The sequence below is a fragment of the Natrix helvetica genome (assembly GCF_964273705.1).
Source record: "Natrix helvetica genome assembly, chromosome: Z".
NCBI lineage: Eukaryota > Metazoa > Chordata > Lepidosauria > Squamata > Natricidae > Natrix > Natrix helvetica.
This window is the reverse complement of record NC_138554.1, coordinates 93512282-93530962: the sequence shown is the minus strand read 5'-3', so window position 1 is coordinate 93530962 and position 18681 is coordinate 93512282. Positions and strand designations below refer to the sequence as shown.

The 18681-nt window shown below is 42.0% G+C and overlaps 1 protein-coding gene across 1 annotated transcript in view; it reads left to right on the top strand.

The window, feature by feature from the left end:
* The first annotated feature begins 1829 nt into the window (after positions 1 to 1829).
* The window catches only part of UBE2E1 (ubiquitin conjugating enzyme E2 E1), a 65581-nt gene continuing 48729 nt past the window's right edge, over positions 1830 to 18681 (top strand). Inside the window, exons 1-3 of the mRNA XM_081971422.1 lie at positions 1830 to 1956; positions 3289 to 3470; positions 4438 to 4488. Of these exons, the coding sequence (XP_081827548.1) occupies positions 3319 to 3470; positions 4438 to 4488 (203 nt within the window). The 5' untranslated portion in view covers positions 1830 to 1956; positions 3289 to 3318. The remainder of the gene's footprint in view (positions 1957 to 3288; positions 3471 to 4437; positions 4489 to 18681) is intronic.

The following is an 18681-nucleotide window of genomic DNA, read 5'->3' as shown; positions in this document are numbered from 1 at the left end:
TCCCATAATTGAGTATGTTCACAGGAAGCAAGACAGCCATCTGTTTGAGAGGCTTAAAATCAGATTCTTACATTGAGCAAGGGGTTGAACTTGATGATCTAAACGATTCTTTCCAGTTCTAGGATTCTAGGGTGCTAAAGAAGTGAAATTGGAAAATATTGGTGACTTGGTATGAGCACACTACAATTTCTGCAGTTAAAGATATTCCAGCTTGCTTCGATTTGGCCTTCAAAACTCAGAATATTATTCATTTTTATTTTATACAAACAATGAAAGAAAAAGACTGTCCAGCTGAATGCATCACTCTATTGGTTCTTGCTAGCATGCCTTTTGAATCGCCTTTCCTGTTCTAAGCTGAATTGATACTGTAATTCTATTCATGTTGACTCAGAAATAAGTAGAAAGAATGGCAAAGCCAGTGCTTTCTTTCTTCACGAACAACGTGGAACCTGCTGATATGTGAGAAACTTCAGCCATTTATATATCTAATTAACATACCATCACATCATTTGTCTCTTTCAAATAGCACATCATTTTGTAACAGTTTAAAAGGGGGGGGGGGGAAACGGGACAAATGAAGCAATTTTTTACTCATAGGCTTTTCAGTAATACATCAGAAAATAAGACTGATTTTGTTTCTGTCTGTTGCCAATTTCAGACATGATCATAATAATCCCAGAATAGGATGTATAATATTACAGAGTTCCACATCATAAGGTAATGAAGTTATTCAATGAGATTCAACACTATGGATATATCTGAGGAGATAAGAGCCAAGTGCGAAAAATAAGATAATGTGGATGTTAATAAACATTTTACTAAGATGACATGTTTTTTAGCAGTTTAAACAATCGAGCACTATCATTTTTTAAAAAATAATGCAATGGTGCCAGAATTTACAGCTTGTCATCAACATGTCTGGCTGGACTGTGACTACAATTTCTTAATGATAGCTCTGCATTGTTTGAAGAACTTAAATGGTTACCAATTGCTTTATTTAAAATAAGCAAAAAAGTGAAAACAAGCACCCTTACCACAACCACCACCACCATTACAAAGATGAAGTTAAAGTTGCAGATTAAGTTAGAGGAAAAGAATATGAGTTGGAAATGATACAAGTATGGATGGGAAAGTAGAAATTTGTATAAGTCAAATTCCTGGAGAAGTTAGTTGGAGAACAGACCTATTGCCTGCAAAGCAGGGAGCAGGGAGAAACTGCCTGTGAAAGAAAGTAAAGGAAAAGGGTAATTTTAAAAACAGACTCTTTCCAATATTTTTTGTTATTTGGATAGTTCTTTCTCCCCCCAAGTTTTAATGTTTTCAAGTTCTTACTGGTAAAAGGGGGAAAGATCCCAACTGTTAGTAATGTAAGTGTGGGGTGGGGGCCTCTGCTTGTCTTCCCTTTCAGACAGGTCTCCTTTTAAAGTGACATCTCGCATTGTGTCATTCATACTGCTGTTGTCATTATCACTATTATTTTTAAAGTCCTCTGAAGAGTGCCCTATTAAGGTATTCGCTTGATCCAGCAAGGGGAGATTCACCTCACAAGCATGAGGATGGTGGTACTATCCCCCTTTTCTCGTTGTTCATCTAAAAATCTTCAGGATGCAGTTTGCTAATAGAGCCATGCCCCAGGGGAAAAACTCTTGGGATGGGGCAGTGGGTACGTCTTTAGATACTGACCCCTGCCCATTGATAAGTAGTACTCGTGTTTGTGTGCGTGTGTGCACGTTCGTTCGTGTGTGTGTGTGTGTGTGTGTAGTACTATGTGTGGCACCGGTTGGCTGGATGCCCTCCCTGCTTGCGGGGGGGGAGAGGGGGGGCTGAGCCAGGCAGGGAAGCCATTGCCTGTTTAATAGTTGCTGTTGCAGCACTTCCGCTTCTCTCCCTGCGAGAGACACACGAGTGGCCAGGCCCAGCCGCACCGAGGAGGAGCAGCCAGACACAAAGGGAGAGGTATGTGGAAGGGGCACCCCAACGCCACGACCAGACACAGCTCCCCTTTCCTGGGTCACGGCTTGGTCCGGACGAGCTCTGAGGGGAAAACGAGGGAAAGCGAGCCGGTGGGGCTTTGTGGTTGCCCGGGGAATGCGAGAGATGGGAGAACGATGTGGGTTGGTAAAGGAGATCGGGGGAATGGAGGAAGGAAAGGATTTGGGGCGATTCTTTCTGGGGCTGTCAGATATCGCCCCCAGAACAGCTGTCCCTTCGACTGAGCCGCAAGAGGCCGGCAGTGGCAAGAGGGGTGCCTCGATGTGCAGCTCTCTTTCCACCACTACCACCCCACCCCCCTATGTCCTGTTTGTGAATGGAGGCAAAAGATGGCCTGGAGAGGGGGGAAATTGGAGGGGGAGAGGGCTGAAGTGAAAGAAGGGGGTCTCCGGATTGAGAAGTGGGCAGCAGCATGGGAGGGGGGGATCAGCAGACAGCGAAAAGATCTGCGGGCGGGGAGTCCCGTTGGAGAAGCTTTTTAAATTGTAGAGATACCCAAATACCCCCACACACGCCTTTTAGAAATTCCTGTCGCCCTTAACACACAAATGGTGGCCGAAAGCTACAAATTTCCCTTCCCCACACGTACCTCACCTCTTTTCTAATCAATCCTCCCTCCTCTCTAAATTAGTAGTTATGGATAATACACTTCCTGAGAAGTATTACATCCCACTGCTCATCTTGGGGGTTTAAGTTTCCTTTCTAATCTCTTAAATTATCAGCATATTACCTTTACTTTTGATCAGGTATTCTTGCTACAGCCCTCTTCCCAAATGGGAATTTCTTCTTTCTGCTTAAGCTTGTAAATAAGGATTCCCCTGCTTTCTCAGCAACATTTTCTTATGCTTAATAGGCAGTGAATTACTGTTGATGGTGTCTTCTCCATGTGTCTGTGTTTTAGGAGTAGATATTTGGGAGAGGGGTTTTGTAAGTCTCACTCAAAAAATTGCAGGAAGAGACTTTTAAGGAAATTATTTCGTCTCAGTAATCCTGTTTCCCCTTCCTTCCCTCTGTCCCTCCCTCTCACTGACCTATGTCACCCTCATTTTCCTTCTCCCCTCTCTCCTATCTAGAGATGGAACGAGCATTAAATGTTATTGAAGCAGAAGGGGGGGGTTACTTCTTTTTCCTCCTTTAATCTAGTCCCTGCAATGGGAGAAGTAAATGTTTCCCAAGAGTTAGAACCTTGAGACTTGTACCCACAGAGACAGTCACATACACACATGCACATACACACATGCACCTATTAGTAATTCTCAGTTTGCCTCCCTGTTCCTTGTGGTATTTCTTCTCCAGGTTTGGGTGGAGCTATAGTGGGGGGGAGCTATGTCGGATGACGATTCAAGGGCTAGCACCAGCTCTTCTTCATCTTCATCCTCCAACCAACAGACTGAGAAAGAGACAAACACACCTAAGAAGAAAGAAAGTAAAGTCAGCATGAGTAAAAATTCCAAGCTCCTTTCCACCAGTGCAAAAAGGTGAGATTGTCTTTTATCTATAATCTTTATTTCCTGCCTTTTAAAATGTGATTTTACTCTTTTCAATATCTCTGTTTAACTCCTCTTTGTGAAAGGTAATAACTTTTCCAAATCTACATTGTCATTCCTTTAAAGGTGCATTATTTTCCTGATAACTTTCCTCTTAGCATGTCTATATTACTGATATTGATAGTGAGAAAAGTTGAAAGCATGTGACTTGAAACCAAGATTGTAAATTCCTGCCTTGCTGCTGACTTACTACATTACCCTGAGGAAAACATTTCATTTCTTCACCTATCTGAATATGTAGATTATAATAATAGTTTTCACATAAAAAATGTAAAAAGTTTTTTTATATTTGATTGCTGCTTTAAGATAATGTGACAAAATATTTTTATGAAAGGGGATTCTGCTTTTTATTATAATGTGCATTTCAATTAACAAATTCTATTTTCCAATCAATTTGAATTCAATACACACTTTAAGACTTTGGTATAAAATATGCTCTGCTTCATTGACAAGACTTGTCAATGTCCATTACAACTGCAAATATTTGTATTGTACACCTTCATGGCTATGATCCATTTGCTCTTTGACTGGAATTTGAAGGAGAATTTTCAACCAAGTTGGCTAATAGAGCTAGTTCTCTGTATCTTGTTTCTATTATTATGATGACAACAGAAACAATTAAAATAAAAGAAGCAGATTTTCTTTAGGAATTTATATAGAGAAGAACAGATCTGTGTCTTGTTTGGGGAAAGAAAAGAAGGAATATTTCATGCGTCTTTTGTCTACTATATTTAATTTAAGTGATAAAAATATTAATTAGGAAATATCAGGAAATGTTTACTGGCTTCTCCTTTGTAAATCTATGCAATTTTCTTTCAATTCTGTCAATAGGGAAACTAAACAGTAGATCAAACTAACTCCACAAAATAATGTGAACCTTCGTTGTTTATTGTCATAGGATTCAAAAGGAATTGGCTGATATCACTTTAGATCCACCTCCCAATTGCAGGTATGTATTGATACTTCTCCTTTTAACCTGAATTATACATTACAAGTGTGGAAATTACAATGCCATCCTCTATTTTCTCCCATGTCCTGTTGTTAATGTTTAAGTAAGAAATATCATCTGATGGCATTATATTATATTTCCAACTTTCATCCAATTTGTGCTGGTTACGGGTTAGCAGGGAAAGGCAGAGTACAAAGGCATCACATCTCAAATTATTATTTATCATTAAAAGAATTTGAGGTTCACAGTGCTCAATCCCATTGCTATATGGACGTTTTTCAAAAATACCATTTTTGGTTCTGAATACTATCACCGAAAATCTTTTTTGAAGAGTTGGGTTGTGTAAAATAGTTCTTTATAAACTTTGAAATTCAGGATGTGAGTTTCAGATGTGAATGTTTTTATGAAAAATTGCATATAAAACACATTTGCATATAGAGCACATTTCCTTTTTGTTACTTTCTTTCTTTTACCTTCATAAATAGTTTTAATATTGTTATTGAGAGTTGGGAATAAAGAGGAAATATCCCTTCTATCTCTGTGCACAATAGTAATGTATGTTACAGAAGTGTAATTTTAAAGTGGTCAGTTGTATACCTTAAGCCCCTGTTTAATCTGTAAATAGCATATCCTGGGGTATGTTGTCTTTTATAAACCATCTCTGAGCTGTCTTTTAAAAGATTTAAACAGTTTTGGAAAGTGTGTGCTATCCCTTAATTTTTCTAGCCTTTAGTTAGGAAGTAGTAAAATCTTTTGTTTTGAATAGGAGGGTGAGTAGATTTCATGGCTATCTCACTCTCGAAGAATAGAAAATATTTCTCTGATCAATGAGGACTGTCATGCTATGGAAACTACACACCATTTTAATTTATGGTGATTGTAAACCGTCTATACTCTGCATCCAGTATTGAATCATTTTCTTTCTCTTTCCAGCCCACACTTTTAGAATCAAAGTTTGTACACAGATTATCATGGGATAATTTCAATAGTTAACTCCATTTAAACAGCTCGTGTTTGAATCTAGTCTCTTTCACATTTTTATTTTGGCAAAATATATTGATAGTAAATGTGGATCCTTTTTCTAGGAATCATAAATTTTAAGACACATGAAATATACTTGTTTTGCTCAAGACCTTTGAGGGACAGAGATTGATTATGAGTTTTGCTCAAGACCTTTGAGGGACAGAGATTGGATTATGCCACAATCAATCTAGGGATTATAAGAGTCTTGTATTTATGATTACCAAGCTGGCAGGAATAGCCAACACTCCAGAAGGTAGGCTTAAGATACAGAAGGATCTTGACAAACTTGAACATTGGGCACTATCTAATAAAATGAAATTCAATGGTGAAAAGAGTAAGGTTCTACATTTAGGCAACAAAAATGGAATGCACAGGTACAGTATAGGTGATACCTTACTCAGTAGTAGTAACTGTGAAAAGGATCTTGGAGTCCTAGTGGACAACCATTTAAATATGAGCCAGCAGTGTGCAGCAACTGCCAAAAAAGCCAACACAGTCCTAGGCTACATCAACAGAGGGATAGAATCAAGATCACATGAAGTGTTAATACCACTTTATAATGCCCTGGTAAGGCCACACTTGGAATACTGTATTCAGTTCTGGTCACCATGATGTAAAAAAGATGTGGAGACTCTAGAAAGAGTGCAGAGAAGAGCAACAAAGATGATTAGGGGACTGGAGACTAAAACATATGAAGAACGGTTGCAGAAACTGGGTATGTTTAGCTTAAGAGAAAGAAGGACTAGTGGAGACATGATAGAAATTGTTCCAATATCTCAGGGGTTGCCACAAAGAAGAGGGAGTCAAACTATTCTCCAAAGCACCTGAGGGTAGAACAAGAAGCAATGGGTGGAAACTAATCAAGGAGAGAAGCAACTTACTGAGGAGAAATTTCCTGACAGTTAAAACAATTAATCAGTGGAACAGCTTGCCTCCAGAAGTTGTGAATGCCCCAACACTGGAAATCTTTAAGAAGATGTTGGATAGCTATTTGTCTGAAATGGTATAGGGTTTCCTGCCTAGGCAGGGGGTTGGACTAGAAGACCTCTAAGTTCCCTTCCAACTCTACTATTGTATTGTATAAGTACATAAAAATGTAGATTACTGTGGGTTTTTTAAAAAAAATCTAAGTTCATTGTTGACATTGAAGATTAGTTGTGATTTATACTCATAATTGTTCAAAAAAATAAGAAAAACAATGTATCTAGCAGTAATGTTGTTTTCTGATAAAGTTCTTGAGTTTTGAAAAAGTTTGTTTAGTACAGAAAGTGTTCTTTTTTGCATAAAACATATAAAAGTTCTTTTTTGTATAAACATATAGAACAATTTTCACTAGAATAAATGTTTTAGCCAGCACAGATGTCACGTTAAAAGAATTGGCACAAGAAATATAACAACTGATTTATGTACCATTTATAAAAGTAATGTGGATACTACTACCTAATGTATAGACCGACAATGTTAAAATTGTTGTATTTAAATAACATAGGCACCAAGCTATCAAGGCTATTTCTGTTGTCTCTGTATCCTTCATCACCACTTATCAATTCTCAAGTTGCTTTCATTATTAGTTGGAAAAGCTTTGGTTTTTACTTCACATATGAATAGTAGAAGTACAGTGGTGATATGGATCTCTGTATAAGTTGATGTACTAAATAAATAAATAAATAAATGGTCCTTGTCCAGGGTTTTTGAAGATTTGAGGCTAGCTAGCATTGATAAAAAAGCACAAAAGATGGCAAATTTGTAAATACTGTTTTCAGGTGAAAACTATTTCACTAAATTCCAGTTGATAAGCAGAGATGTCTTGGTATTCTTAATGTTAATGGTGACAGGGGCAACTGCTTTATTTTTCAGATATCCTTTTTTCTTTAAGAAGTCTGCCAACATGTTGTTCCAACTTTCTTTTTTTTAATTCAATCATTTGCCTTAAGGCCAAGGTTGAACACTGTCAGTGACAGTCTGCTTATATTTTGTGTAGATTGTGCTTGAAAAACTAAGATTTGCCATCTTCATGTGAATATGTGTAGTGTAAATTAATGGTCAGGCACAAGCAATTAAGTTCACACATGTAGAGTTCAAACAGATTACTTTATTATATCCTGCATATAATACAGGAATGACCCCAGACTACCTGCCTTCTCTTGGGAACAAATAGATAAGGACCCATGAAAGTTATGGGGGAGAGTAGGATTAAGGCTAGGTCTCTTGGACTCAAGGCTAATTCTCACTTGAGCTTCCTAACATTAATGAGGTGATTAGTATTGTACTAAGTCTTGGGGTAAATTGAAAAAGATTTAAGTAATTCTCACAAAAATGACCATTGACTATAAGCTGCTTTGAATAGAATCTCAGTCCTTGATTTGTAAGAAATTTGTGTCCAAATGTGATGCTTAGAAAATTATAACTAAAATTAAAGTTTTGTGCTGAAATGGTGCTATATAGCTATTTTGGATTATTTTTTTCATAACAGCTTTCTCTTATATCTCCTCCTTTATTACATATGACCATCTTCATTGTCCTTTACTCTATATCTGATAGTAATCTTGATGGCAACTCTTTCCTTTCATATAGTAATACTTTTCAAGTAATCAAATTTCACCTCATTTTATCTTGGTTTGAAATGCTCCAGATGTTGACCAAGAGCTTTTCTTTATTGACCATGTATATAAAAACTAGAAACTGTTGATACTATACTGACATGTGTATATAACTATTTCGGTGCAACATATTGAACAACGTATGTATCAAAAAACTGCTACTTTAATAGCAAATCCAGGCACTCACTACCCTGTTTCCCCAAAAATAAGACCTCCCTGGATAATAAGCCCAATCGGGCTATTGAGTGCATGTGCTAAAATAAGCCCTCCTCTGAAAATAAGCCATCCCTGAAAATATTGCAACACAGTAGCAGCCATGAGGTGACCATGCTCTCCGCCTCCTGCACCTCAAAAATAATAAGACCTCCCTGAAAATAAGGCCAAGTGCTTATTTCAGGAGTCAAAAGAAAATAAGGCCCTGTCTTATTTTCAGGAAAACACAGTAGGCTTTCATTAACCTTCAAAAAACAATAGAAGAAAAACAAGTTTCTATAAAGAAGGTTTGTGTATAATTTTGTAGTATTGACAAAAGCAGTATCCTTTTAAAAAACAGTATTTGATTAATTTAAATACAAACTTTCATTAATATGTAGGAGTTATGTTCACCTTGCATACTTCAATTTTCTAACTTAGAACTTAAAAATCTCTCCATGAAAGGGTGATCTACATTTCTCTTGTCAATTTATGGATTTTAAAATGGTTGCATATGCAATGACTAATATTTAGCTATAAATAAATAATACTATATGTGTGGAATTCCAATAAATGTATGCTTAAATGTTCACTAACATGGAATTTGAGAATTTTGAAAATATAGGTTGTCCTCAACTTATAGCCACAATTGAGGCCAAACTTTATGTTACTAACTGAGAAATTTGTAAATGAGTTTTGCTTCATTTTATGACTTTTCTTTCCAGATTTGTTAAGTAAATCACTTCAGCTGTTAAATTAGTAACTCAGTTGTAAAGTGAGTCTGGTTTCCCCATTGACTTTGCTTGTCAGAAGTTTGCAAAAGGTGATCACATGATCCCAAGACATTGAAACAGACATAAACTAAGTCAGTTATCAAGCACAGACATAAACTAAGTCTGTTATCAAGCATCCAAATATAAACCATGTGACCATGGGGAAATACTGCAATGGTCATAAGTCTGAAAAATGATCATAAATCACTTTTTTAAGTGCTGTTGTAACTTCAAATGGTCATTAAGTGAACTGTTGTAAGTCAAGGACTATCTGAACGTTTGTTCCAGAAAAGTAATGAACAAAGCAAGTAAAGAAACAAAGCAAGTGAAGAGTTTTTTTTCTTAAGCCCTGTTTGTGAGTCTAACTAAAGATTTTGATTTGATAACTTTGATAAAAGAATTCAGTGCAAATGGCTCTATAGCCCAATCAAGAAGACTGATACTTTGGAAAGTGTAATGTCTACCTGAATCTTTTCCAGCTGTTTCCCAGATTTTTATGAATAGTACCAACATTGTTTGCAATTTATCAGGAAATGCTAACAATAAATCAAAATACATAAATAAAGCTAACATCTATTCCTTATGACTTATTCCATTTCATGATTTTTTTCAGTTTAAGGAGATTCTGTTATAAATATTAGTGATATGTTTTTTAATATAAAAAGCTATAAATCTTGTAACTTAAAAATAATAAATATATGTTTTCTTAAGATTTAATGTTCTGTCAGGAATTAATAAACACATAGACATGCATAGAATCTTCTGTCTTGTAAATATAGAGATGAAAATGATGAAATTTCATTAAAATAACTAAAGTCTATTGTTTTTACATACTTCATCCTTTTCTTATGTGTGTGTGCTGCCATAAGGCACATACAAAGGAACAGACGTTTGTGTCATATTGGTGTGATCCTATTTTCCTCATCTAACCCCATGTTCTATAGCAGGTGTGTCAAACTGGCAACTCACAGGCCAGATGCATCACCCACAGACCAGCTCACCCCAGCTCTGCAAAGGGAAAAAACATCATGCTGTATCACGTGACGACAACGTGATGCTGCAAGTTTGACACCTGTATCCTATAGACACCACTGAATAAACTCCTTCCATGGACACTGCAGAAAATCAGAATTGAATTGTATTTCACATTAGAATTAACCCAGTCCCAAAGCCAATATTTTAAGCACTTTTAGGTAATCCACTGGAAGTAGAAGCATGTGCAAATCCATTTTTTAAGAGTTGACAATATAGTTTTTTCTGGAAATCATGTATGAATATATTTTCATTGACAGCTAGTGAGCTGTTTTCTAACTCAGCATACATAATGCAGGAATATTCTGTGATTGTGAACCTATGGCACATGTACCACAGATGGTACGTGGAGCCATATCGGTGGCCACGCAAGCTTAGCTCTGGTGCACATGCATGCTCTGGCCAACTGATTTTCAGCACTTCTGGACCCACTAGAAGTCAAGAAGTAAGCACCAGGCTAAAAAGGAGGAGGAGCTTCCAGGAGGATGGCGGTCAGCCTCTGAGCTCCGTGTCTCTTCGGGGCTCTTTTTGACCGGGCTGGGTGCTGCTGGTCCTTAGACGAACTGGAGGACCACGAACCTACCCAGGGACCACCCTGGCGTATTTCAGGACCTTAATGGTCCCCCAGGGTGACCGGACGGCACAGGAGAGTGGAAGAAGCAAATCGGTGCTTTTTGAAAATCAGTAGTGAGCCGGGAAATGGCGGTCGGCGTGCGAGCGTGTCGGCTTACTCCGGGAGACTGCGGGCGTCGGCGGCTGCTGGAGCTGGCGTTTTGGCGGTTACGATCAGCTTGGTCGGCGTTTGCGGGCGTTTGCAAGCCACGGTAGCTTCGACAGCCTGAGGTGAGACCAGCGACGCCCTGAGCGCCCTGAGCGACTAGCGACGGGGATACGATGGTGTCCTCACTTGAGAGAAGGCGAAGGGAGGCGGGGGTGGCAGAGGCGGCCTGGAAGATCATCGGGGGCTCTAAACATCAGTCCCCGACCCGCTGGACCTGCTGGGAGCCCCGAGCCTACCAGAAGCCCAGTGGAGGTCGTGGGAGGTTTGAGCTGGGCGTGAAACATTGTAACATTGAAACATTGTAACATCTGAGTCGCCGGAGTTGCTGGAGGGCGCCGGAGGCCGGCAGAAGGTGTGGATTGAATAACTGAAGCCGCCTGAAATGTGGATTGAATAATAGAGGCCGCCTGAAATGTGGATTGAATAACAGAGGCCGCCTGAAATGGCGCTTAGGCGACGCTAGGGCTTGAAAGGTTCACGGGGAGCCGCCGACACCACCTCCCTCCCAATATGGATGATCCGCTTGTCTTTGTACAAACTTTGAGGACGACTCAACCCCTTACCATCTGGGGCATGGAAGGACTATGGGGAGCTGTTGAGCCCCCCCGCCTGCTATGGACTATCTGCTCACTCTCTTACGGTTTTTAAGATCTGCCTAACCACCTACTATTAAGAACTGTAGATTATAGGCCCTACTTATTTTTTAACCACTTCTACCTATTTCTCTACCCATCTCTCTCATCTCTTTCATCTTGTAATCTTGGTTGCCGTTCTGTCATGATTTTTAACGGGTAGACTTATTTAACACCTTTAGCACCCAGTAACCATCTTTAGCCCAGTGTATTTATGTATCTATTATTTACCATTTATTATGTATACGAGGTCTGACCTTATTTTAATGCGGGAGTCCCCCCTCTCGCAGCTATGGCCTCCTGCCCTCTCAAGGGCCCACCTCGAGGACGGGTTCATTAACCCAGAGAGGTGGAGGAAGCGCACACTGAGGGTTTTTTTAATTAATTGTTTTTTAAAAGTTGTAAGGGGTTCCAGGGGTGGGGGGGGGAAGTCAGGAGGGATGGGAGAGCCAGGCACCTAGGTGTGGTCGAGGGGGGAGGGAGCAGAGTGGGGGAGGAGAGGGAAGATAGCATTCCTCTGCAGGGCTCCTTGATACCAACGGTCGTGGGGAGGGGCAGGTGCGAGGACAGATCAAGAGCGCGTAGTCGGTTGGGAGACCGGGGTTTTTGGTCATTCCCGGTCGTTCGTACCAACCCCTGCATACTAGGTGGTCAGGTTCTACAGACCCAAGGCCTGAGACTGATGTTATGCAACGCGAGGTCCGTTGTCAATAAGGCCCCCCTCATCCACGATCTAATTTTGGAGGGGGAGCCGGACCTCGCAGGAATAACCGAGACCTGGTTGGGCCACGAGGGTGGTTTACCCCTCGTGGAAATGTGCCCGCCAGGTTATCGAGCATTTCACCAGCCTCAGGCCCAGGGAAGGGGTGGTGGGGTAGCAGTGATTATCCGGGAAGACTTAGAGCCGAGAGAGTTCACTGTGCCACAGACATCCGGGTGTGAGTCCCTTGTCGTGAGATGGGGCCCAGGGAGGCAGTTGGGCCTGCTGATAGTATACCTGGCTCCTCGCTATACGTCAGCGGCCCTGCCTGAACTCCTCGAGCTGATCTCATCGGTGGCGGTTGAGACCCCCAAACTGTTAGTGATGGGGGATTTTAATCTGCCGTCGATGGGAGAAGCGTCTGAGGGGGTTCGGGAGTTCATGGCTTCCATGACAGCCATGGACCTGACCCAGTTAATTCAGGGCCCTACTCACGAGGGAGGCCACACGCTGGACCTTGTCTTTGTCTCTGGCCAGTGGACGAGTGATCTGGGAATAGGGGATCTAGCCATTATTCCCCTGTCATGGTCGGATCACTCACTTCTCCGGCTTGACTTCCCTGGTGCTACCCCCCACCGCGAGGAGGCGGAACCGGAAGGCATTAGATGGTTCCGCCCCAAGCGCCTGATGGAACCAGATAGGTTCCAGACGGAGCTTGGGCCACCTCCTGTGGATCTGACCCGCCCTCGAGTAGAGGACCTGGTGGACGCATGGAATAGTGCGACTACCGGGGCCCTAGACCGGGTGGCGCCTTTGCGGCCTCTCCTGCGGCGATGAACCACCCTGGCCCCTTGGTTTACTGAGGAGCTAAGGGTGATGAAACGCCACAAGAGACGCCTAGAGAGTCGTTGGAGATCCTCCCGTTCCGAATTTGACCGAGCACAGGCACGAGCCTATTTGAGGATGTACCTTGTGGCACTAAGAGCGGCCAAACGTCAATATTGTGCCGCTCTTATTGCGTCCGCAGATAACCGCCCTGCCGCCCTGTTTCGGGTGACTCGCTCCCTCTTGTTTGAGAGACCGCGGGAAGCCCCTTTACAGGGCAGAGCAGAGGAGTTTGGGAAATATCTACAGGACAAAGTCGCTCAAATCCGGATGGGATGGGCCCCTTTCAGTGGTCCAGTAGAGACGCCCGTGGCGAGTCTTGAGGGACCGCTTTGGGAGGAGTTTGACTCGGTTGCCATCGAGGATTTGGACAGGTTGCGTGGACGTCTGCGACCCACCACATGTTTATTGGACCCGTGTCCCTCCTGGCTTGTACTGGCATCCTGGGAGGTTACGCGCGACTGGCTCCTGGGCCTAGTGAACGCCTCGTTGGGTGAGGGGTCTCTACCTGCCGCCTTGAAAGAGGCGGTGGTGAGGCCCCTGCTCAAGAAGCCTTCCCTGGACCCAACGGACCTAGCCAATTATCGTCCTGTCTCCAACCTTCCTTTTTTAGCGAAGGTTGTAGAGAATGTGGTGGTACAGCAGTTCCCACGTCACCTGGAGGAAAATGATTATCTAGACCCGCGCCAGTCCGGCTTCCGACCTGGGCACAGCACGGAGACGGCCTTGGTCGCATTGGTTGATGATCTCTGGAGGGCCAGAGATAGGGGTTGTTCCTCTATCCTGGTCCTATTAGATCTCTCGGCGGCGTTCGATACCATCGACCATGGTATCCTGTTGCACCGGCTAGAGGGGTTGGGAGTCAGGGGCACCGTTTTACGGTGGTTTGGCTCCTACCTCTCTGACCGGACGCAACGTGTGTTGGCAGGGGAGCAGAGTTCGACCCGGAGGTCACTCACATGTGGAGTGCCACAGGGATCGGTGCTCTCGCCTCTCCTGTTCAACACATACATGAAACCGCTGGGCGAGATCATCCGTGGCTTTGGGGTGGGATATCATCTGTATGCTGATGATACTCAGCTATACATTTCCACCCCGAACCACCCCAATGAGGCCGTCGAAATGATGTCCCGGTGTTTGGAGGCCGTACGGGTCTGGATGGATGGCAACCGACTAAAACTCAACCCTTCCAAGACGGAGTGGCTGTGGCTTCCGGCCCCCCGGTTCAACCAGGTGCTTCCATCTCTGGCCATTGGGGGCGTGCAACTAGCCCCCATGGAACAGGTGCGCAATTTGGGCGTCCTCCTAGATGCCCGGCTGTCCATGGATGACCATGTAACAGCCGTGGCAAGGGGGGCGTTCCATCAGGTCCGCCTGATGCGCCAATTGCGCCCCTTATTGGACCGGGATGCCCTACGCACAGTCACCCATGCGCTAGTGACGTCTCGCCTGGACTACTGCAATGCTCTCTACATGGGGCTTCCCTTGAGATGCACTCGGAGACTACAGTTGGTCCAGAACGCGGCCGCGCGGGTGATTATGGGGAGGTCTAGATACTCCCCTGTAACACCTCTCCTGCGCGAGCTGCACTGGCTTCCTGTGGTCTACCGAGTGCGTTTCAAGGTTTTGATTATGATCTTTAAAGCGCTTCATGGCATAGGACCTAGTTACATGCAGGATCGCATCCTGCCCCACACATCCCTACGACCAATTCGCTCACACAGAGAGGGACTTCTCCGGGTGCCGTCCACCAAACAGTGTCGGGGGGCGACATCCAGGAGCAGAGCCTTCTCTGTGATGGGCCCAGCCCTGTGGAATGACCTCCCCCGTGACATCAGGATTATTTCCGATCTCCGCTCCTTCCGTGTACAGTTGAAGACCCACCTCTTTCAATTATCCGGCCTGGCTCAACCGTAATTTTTTCATATTCCTCCTGACTGTCTTTTTTAAATTTTAAATTTTTATTGTATATTGGGTTTTTATTAAACGGGGCATGTTAATGGTTTTAATTTGTCTAAATGTTTTAATCTATTACCTCCTCCGTGCATGTATGTCTTTGTATATATGTATGTTTATATATGTCTTAGTGTACGCCGCCCCGAGTCCTGCCCGGAAAGGGAGCGGCTAATAAATCCAAATTTATTATTATTATTATTATTATTATTATTTTCAGGCCTTCTGGGCCTAGCAAAAGTCAGGAAACCTGGCTATTTCCAGTGGGCCTCCGGGGGGGGGGAGGCCATTTCCCCCAAAAAAAACAGGCCTTCCAGTCCAACCGGAAGTCAGCAAATGGGCCATTTCTGGCCTCCAGAGGATCTCCAGGGGGATTGGGAAGGCCATTTTTGCCCTCCCCAGGCTCTGAGCAAGGCTTTGGAGCCTGGGGAGTGCAAAAAGCTGACCTTCCAGTCCGACGGGAAGTCAATGAATGGGCCATTTACGGCCTCTAGAGGGCCTCCAAGGGTGGGGAGGCCTTTTTCACCCTCCCCAGGCTCCAAGAAAGGGTCTAGAGCCTGGGGAGGGCGAAAAACAGGTCCACCAGGCCATCACGTGCCAAAAGCGGAAGTCACGCAGAGGCATTGTGCGCACATGCATGGGGGGTGAGTGCATAGAATTGGTGTGGACACGCATGCGCATGACCCCCTGCGCTCCCCCCGCTTTTGCACATGATGGCAAAAAGGTTAGCCATCACTGCTCTAGTTCTTTAACCAGGATGAGAAGTATGGTTTTATTCCTTTGTTCGTTAGCTAAAAAGTGAGATTTATGGTAGCCAGGTTCATTTCATGATTGCAATATTTTGGAGGGTTTTTATCAGGAATAATGTGATAGATACATCACTTTGTCAATGCATATCAATTGAAAATATTTACATAATCTCTAGAACAAACAAATTAATATACATTCCAGATTAATATGGATATGGAAGCCTAAACTATTTTGATTTTACTAATTTATCAGTCAAATCATTTATTATAAACACAAATTGGAGGTTTTTAAGAAGAGATTGGACAACCATTTATCTGAAATAGTATAGGTTCCCTTGCTTGAGCAGGGGATTGGACTAGAAGATCTCCAAGGTTCTTTCTCACTCTGTTATTTTGTTATATTCTGTTTATAAAAGTTTTTAGTCATTTCACATCTTAGCAGTTTCATATTGTTGCAGGTTGCAGGTATCTTTAGATTAAAAAGTGACAAGTATCTTGTTAAGTTTATTGGTGCTATATATATTCTTTAGTGGTTTCTATTTTCCTAAAGGAAGAGACAATCTGCTGTATTCCAATTTAAAAAAAGATAATTACAGGAAATGTTTTAGAGATTTTGCAGTACATATAAGATTATGATATGTACATTCCATAGTTATTTTTCCTTGTTTACTAAATTGATAATTGCCTATTATGTAATACTTGATCATTGTGATTTTTTCTATACACTAAATGGCATATAGCACCATTTAGTACTATACACTAAAATAACCACTTACTATAATATTGTACTATGCCCTTGGTATTACCATTTTCAACTTGTATATATTCTTCATCCTTCAGGTTATGCTTGAAAACACATTGGAGGGATGAATATGGGTAATAGTTTATGTATCTGTGCCTTGTTACAACTTGTTTTATTTTGGTTCTGAATTATTACTTTCAAATTCAGATAATCAAAAGGATTGCATTTGATCAACATGTATCTGTCTTCCCTGGATTTCCAACTATTTTGGGAACAGAAATATTGAGAGAAAAACAAAGATAAATGTTAGTTCTGATGATAGAAAATTTAGCCAATGGATACAATTAGCTACATGATGTCTGTCTTGTTTTATAGCTCAAATATTGTTTTAAACTATTTCATTAATCACTTCAGATAGTAGTGTTCTATAGACTTGACAGTTACATAACTGTAATATTATAAGAGGAAGTTGTAACTCAGATGCTTTTTACACTAATAGCATCACGTTATATACCGAAATCTTGTCCATTAAAAAAAAGAAAAGAAAATAGGGCTCAGAAAGAGTTTTGCAAAAGAAGTGCTACAGAATAAGTAATACATGGGGCTAAAAGGGCCAATAATTTGATCTAATCCAAATATTTTGATCAAGAAGTAGGGTTTTAACTATATAAATATTGCTTAATATTATTTATATCATTGTGACTTGTGATTTTTCAAAAATAGATACATATTGTATACATTTCAGAACTGATAACATATTTACATGTTTTTCAGTACAAAAAACCCTTTACACATGTAGCTTTATGCCAGCATAGTCATGTCTAAATAGTACTTTCACATATCTAACTTTGCTAATTTATCTAAATGTTTGAAAAATTATGGGAGCTGTTAATAAATAATTCTATTGCTATAAATCATATCGAAGATATTTTACAAACTAGGAGAAACTTTATTATTTTGTCTCAGCAGGGTGCAATGGCTGTTCAGCAAATAGACACTGCGATTGGAGCATTGGCTTACCTGATATGCCCATTCTCTGGAAAAGTGGAGACAGCATCCATGTTTGGGTTATTCTCATGTACCATCCAGTAGAACTGAGTCTGCAAGGTTTAAATCCCGCCTCTTCCTGCTGCCATACCCAGCTTTTCTGACGACTAATATGCAGACAAATGGGCATAAACAGAAACGATCTCTCCAAGGATACAGGACCGGACCCTAAGGGTGGAGCTGGATGCTGTCTCCACTTTTCCAGACAATGGGTGCATCAGTTAAGCCAACGCTCCATTCTCCTGAGTCAGTGGAGACAGCATCCATGTGTAGGACATACCAGAGCTTATCCACTATTACGGATGGGAAACAGTCCGAGACGAGACCCCCTGGCTGACACTAACCTGTTGAAAGACTCTCATCCCAAAGGCTACATTGGCCGATGCATATCTATCAATCCGGTTGTTCCTAATAAAGTTGGACGGAGACATCCATGTGGCTGCCCTGCAAACCTCATGTAAAGGAGCTCGTGTTCCCCAAGCCGCCGAAATGGCTGTGCTACATGTTGAATGGGCTGTAATGTGTTCCGGAATGGGATGTGCCTGAGAGGAATAAGCTTTCGCAATACATCCCCTGATCCACCTTCCTAATAAGGAGGAGGATGCTTTGAGGCCCATAGAGTCTGGTTAAAAAGAAATGAACATGGCTTCTGTGCGCCTGAAGGATGAAGTTCTGTGCAGGTAGATTCGTAAGGCTCTTCAAACATCTATTGTATGCCATCTACATTCCAGATGGTGGACTGGATTCAGGCAGAAATTTGGTTATAACCAATTATTGCATGCGGTGAAAGATGAAGTTCATCTTGGGAATGAATGTTGGTCCACTCTGCTCAGTCCCGCGATATGTGGCAGAGGAGGAAACGCCTCTGGGGGTACAAGTGAAACTCTAGGGAGAGGCCTAATTTCATTGTCTCCCTGATCCAGGCGTCCATTGTTACGTCCTGCCATTGGTCAGCAAAAAAGGCAATCGACTGCCGATAGGAAGGTTCTCCATGTAGTCACTTTTGTCTGCAGAAGAGATGGGAGTTTCCTGCACCTCTGTAGGATCTTCTAGATGGGGGGAAGTATTGGTAACCCCTACCTGT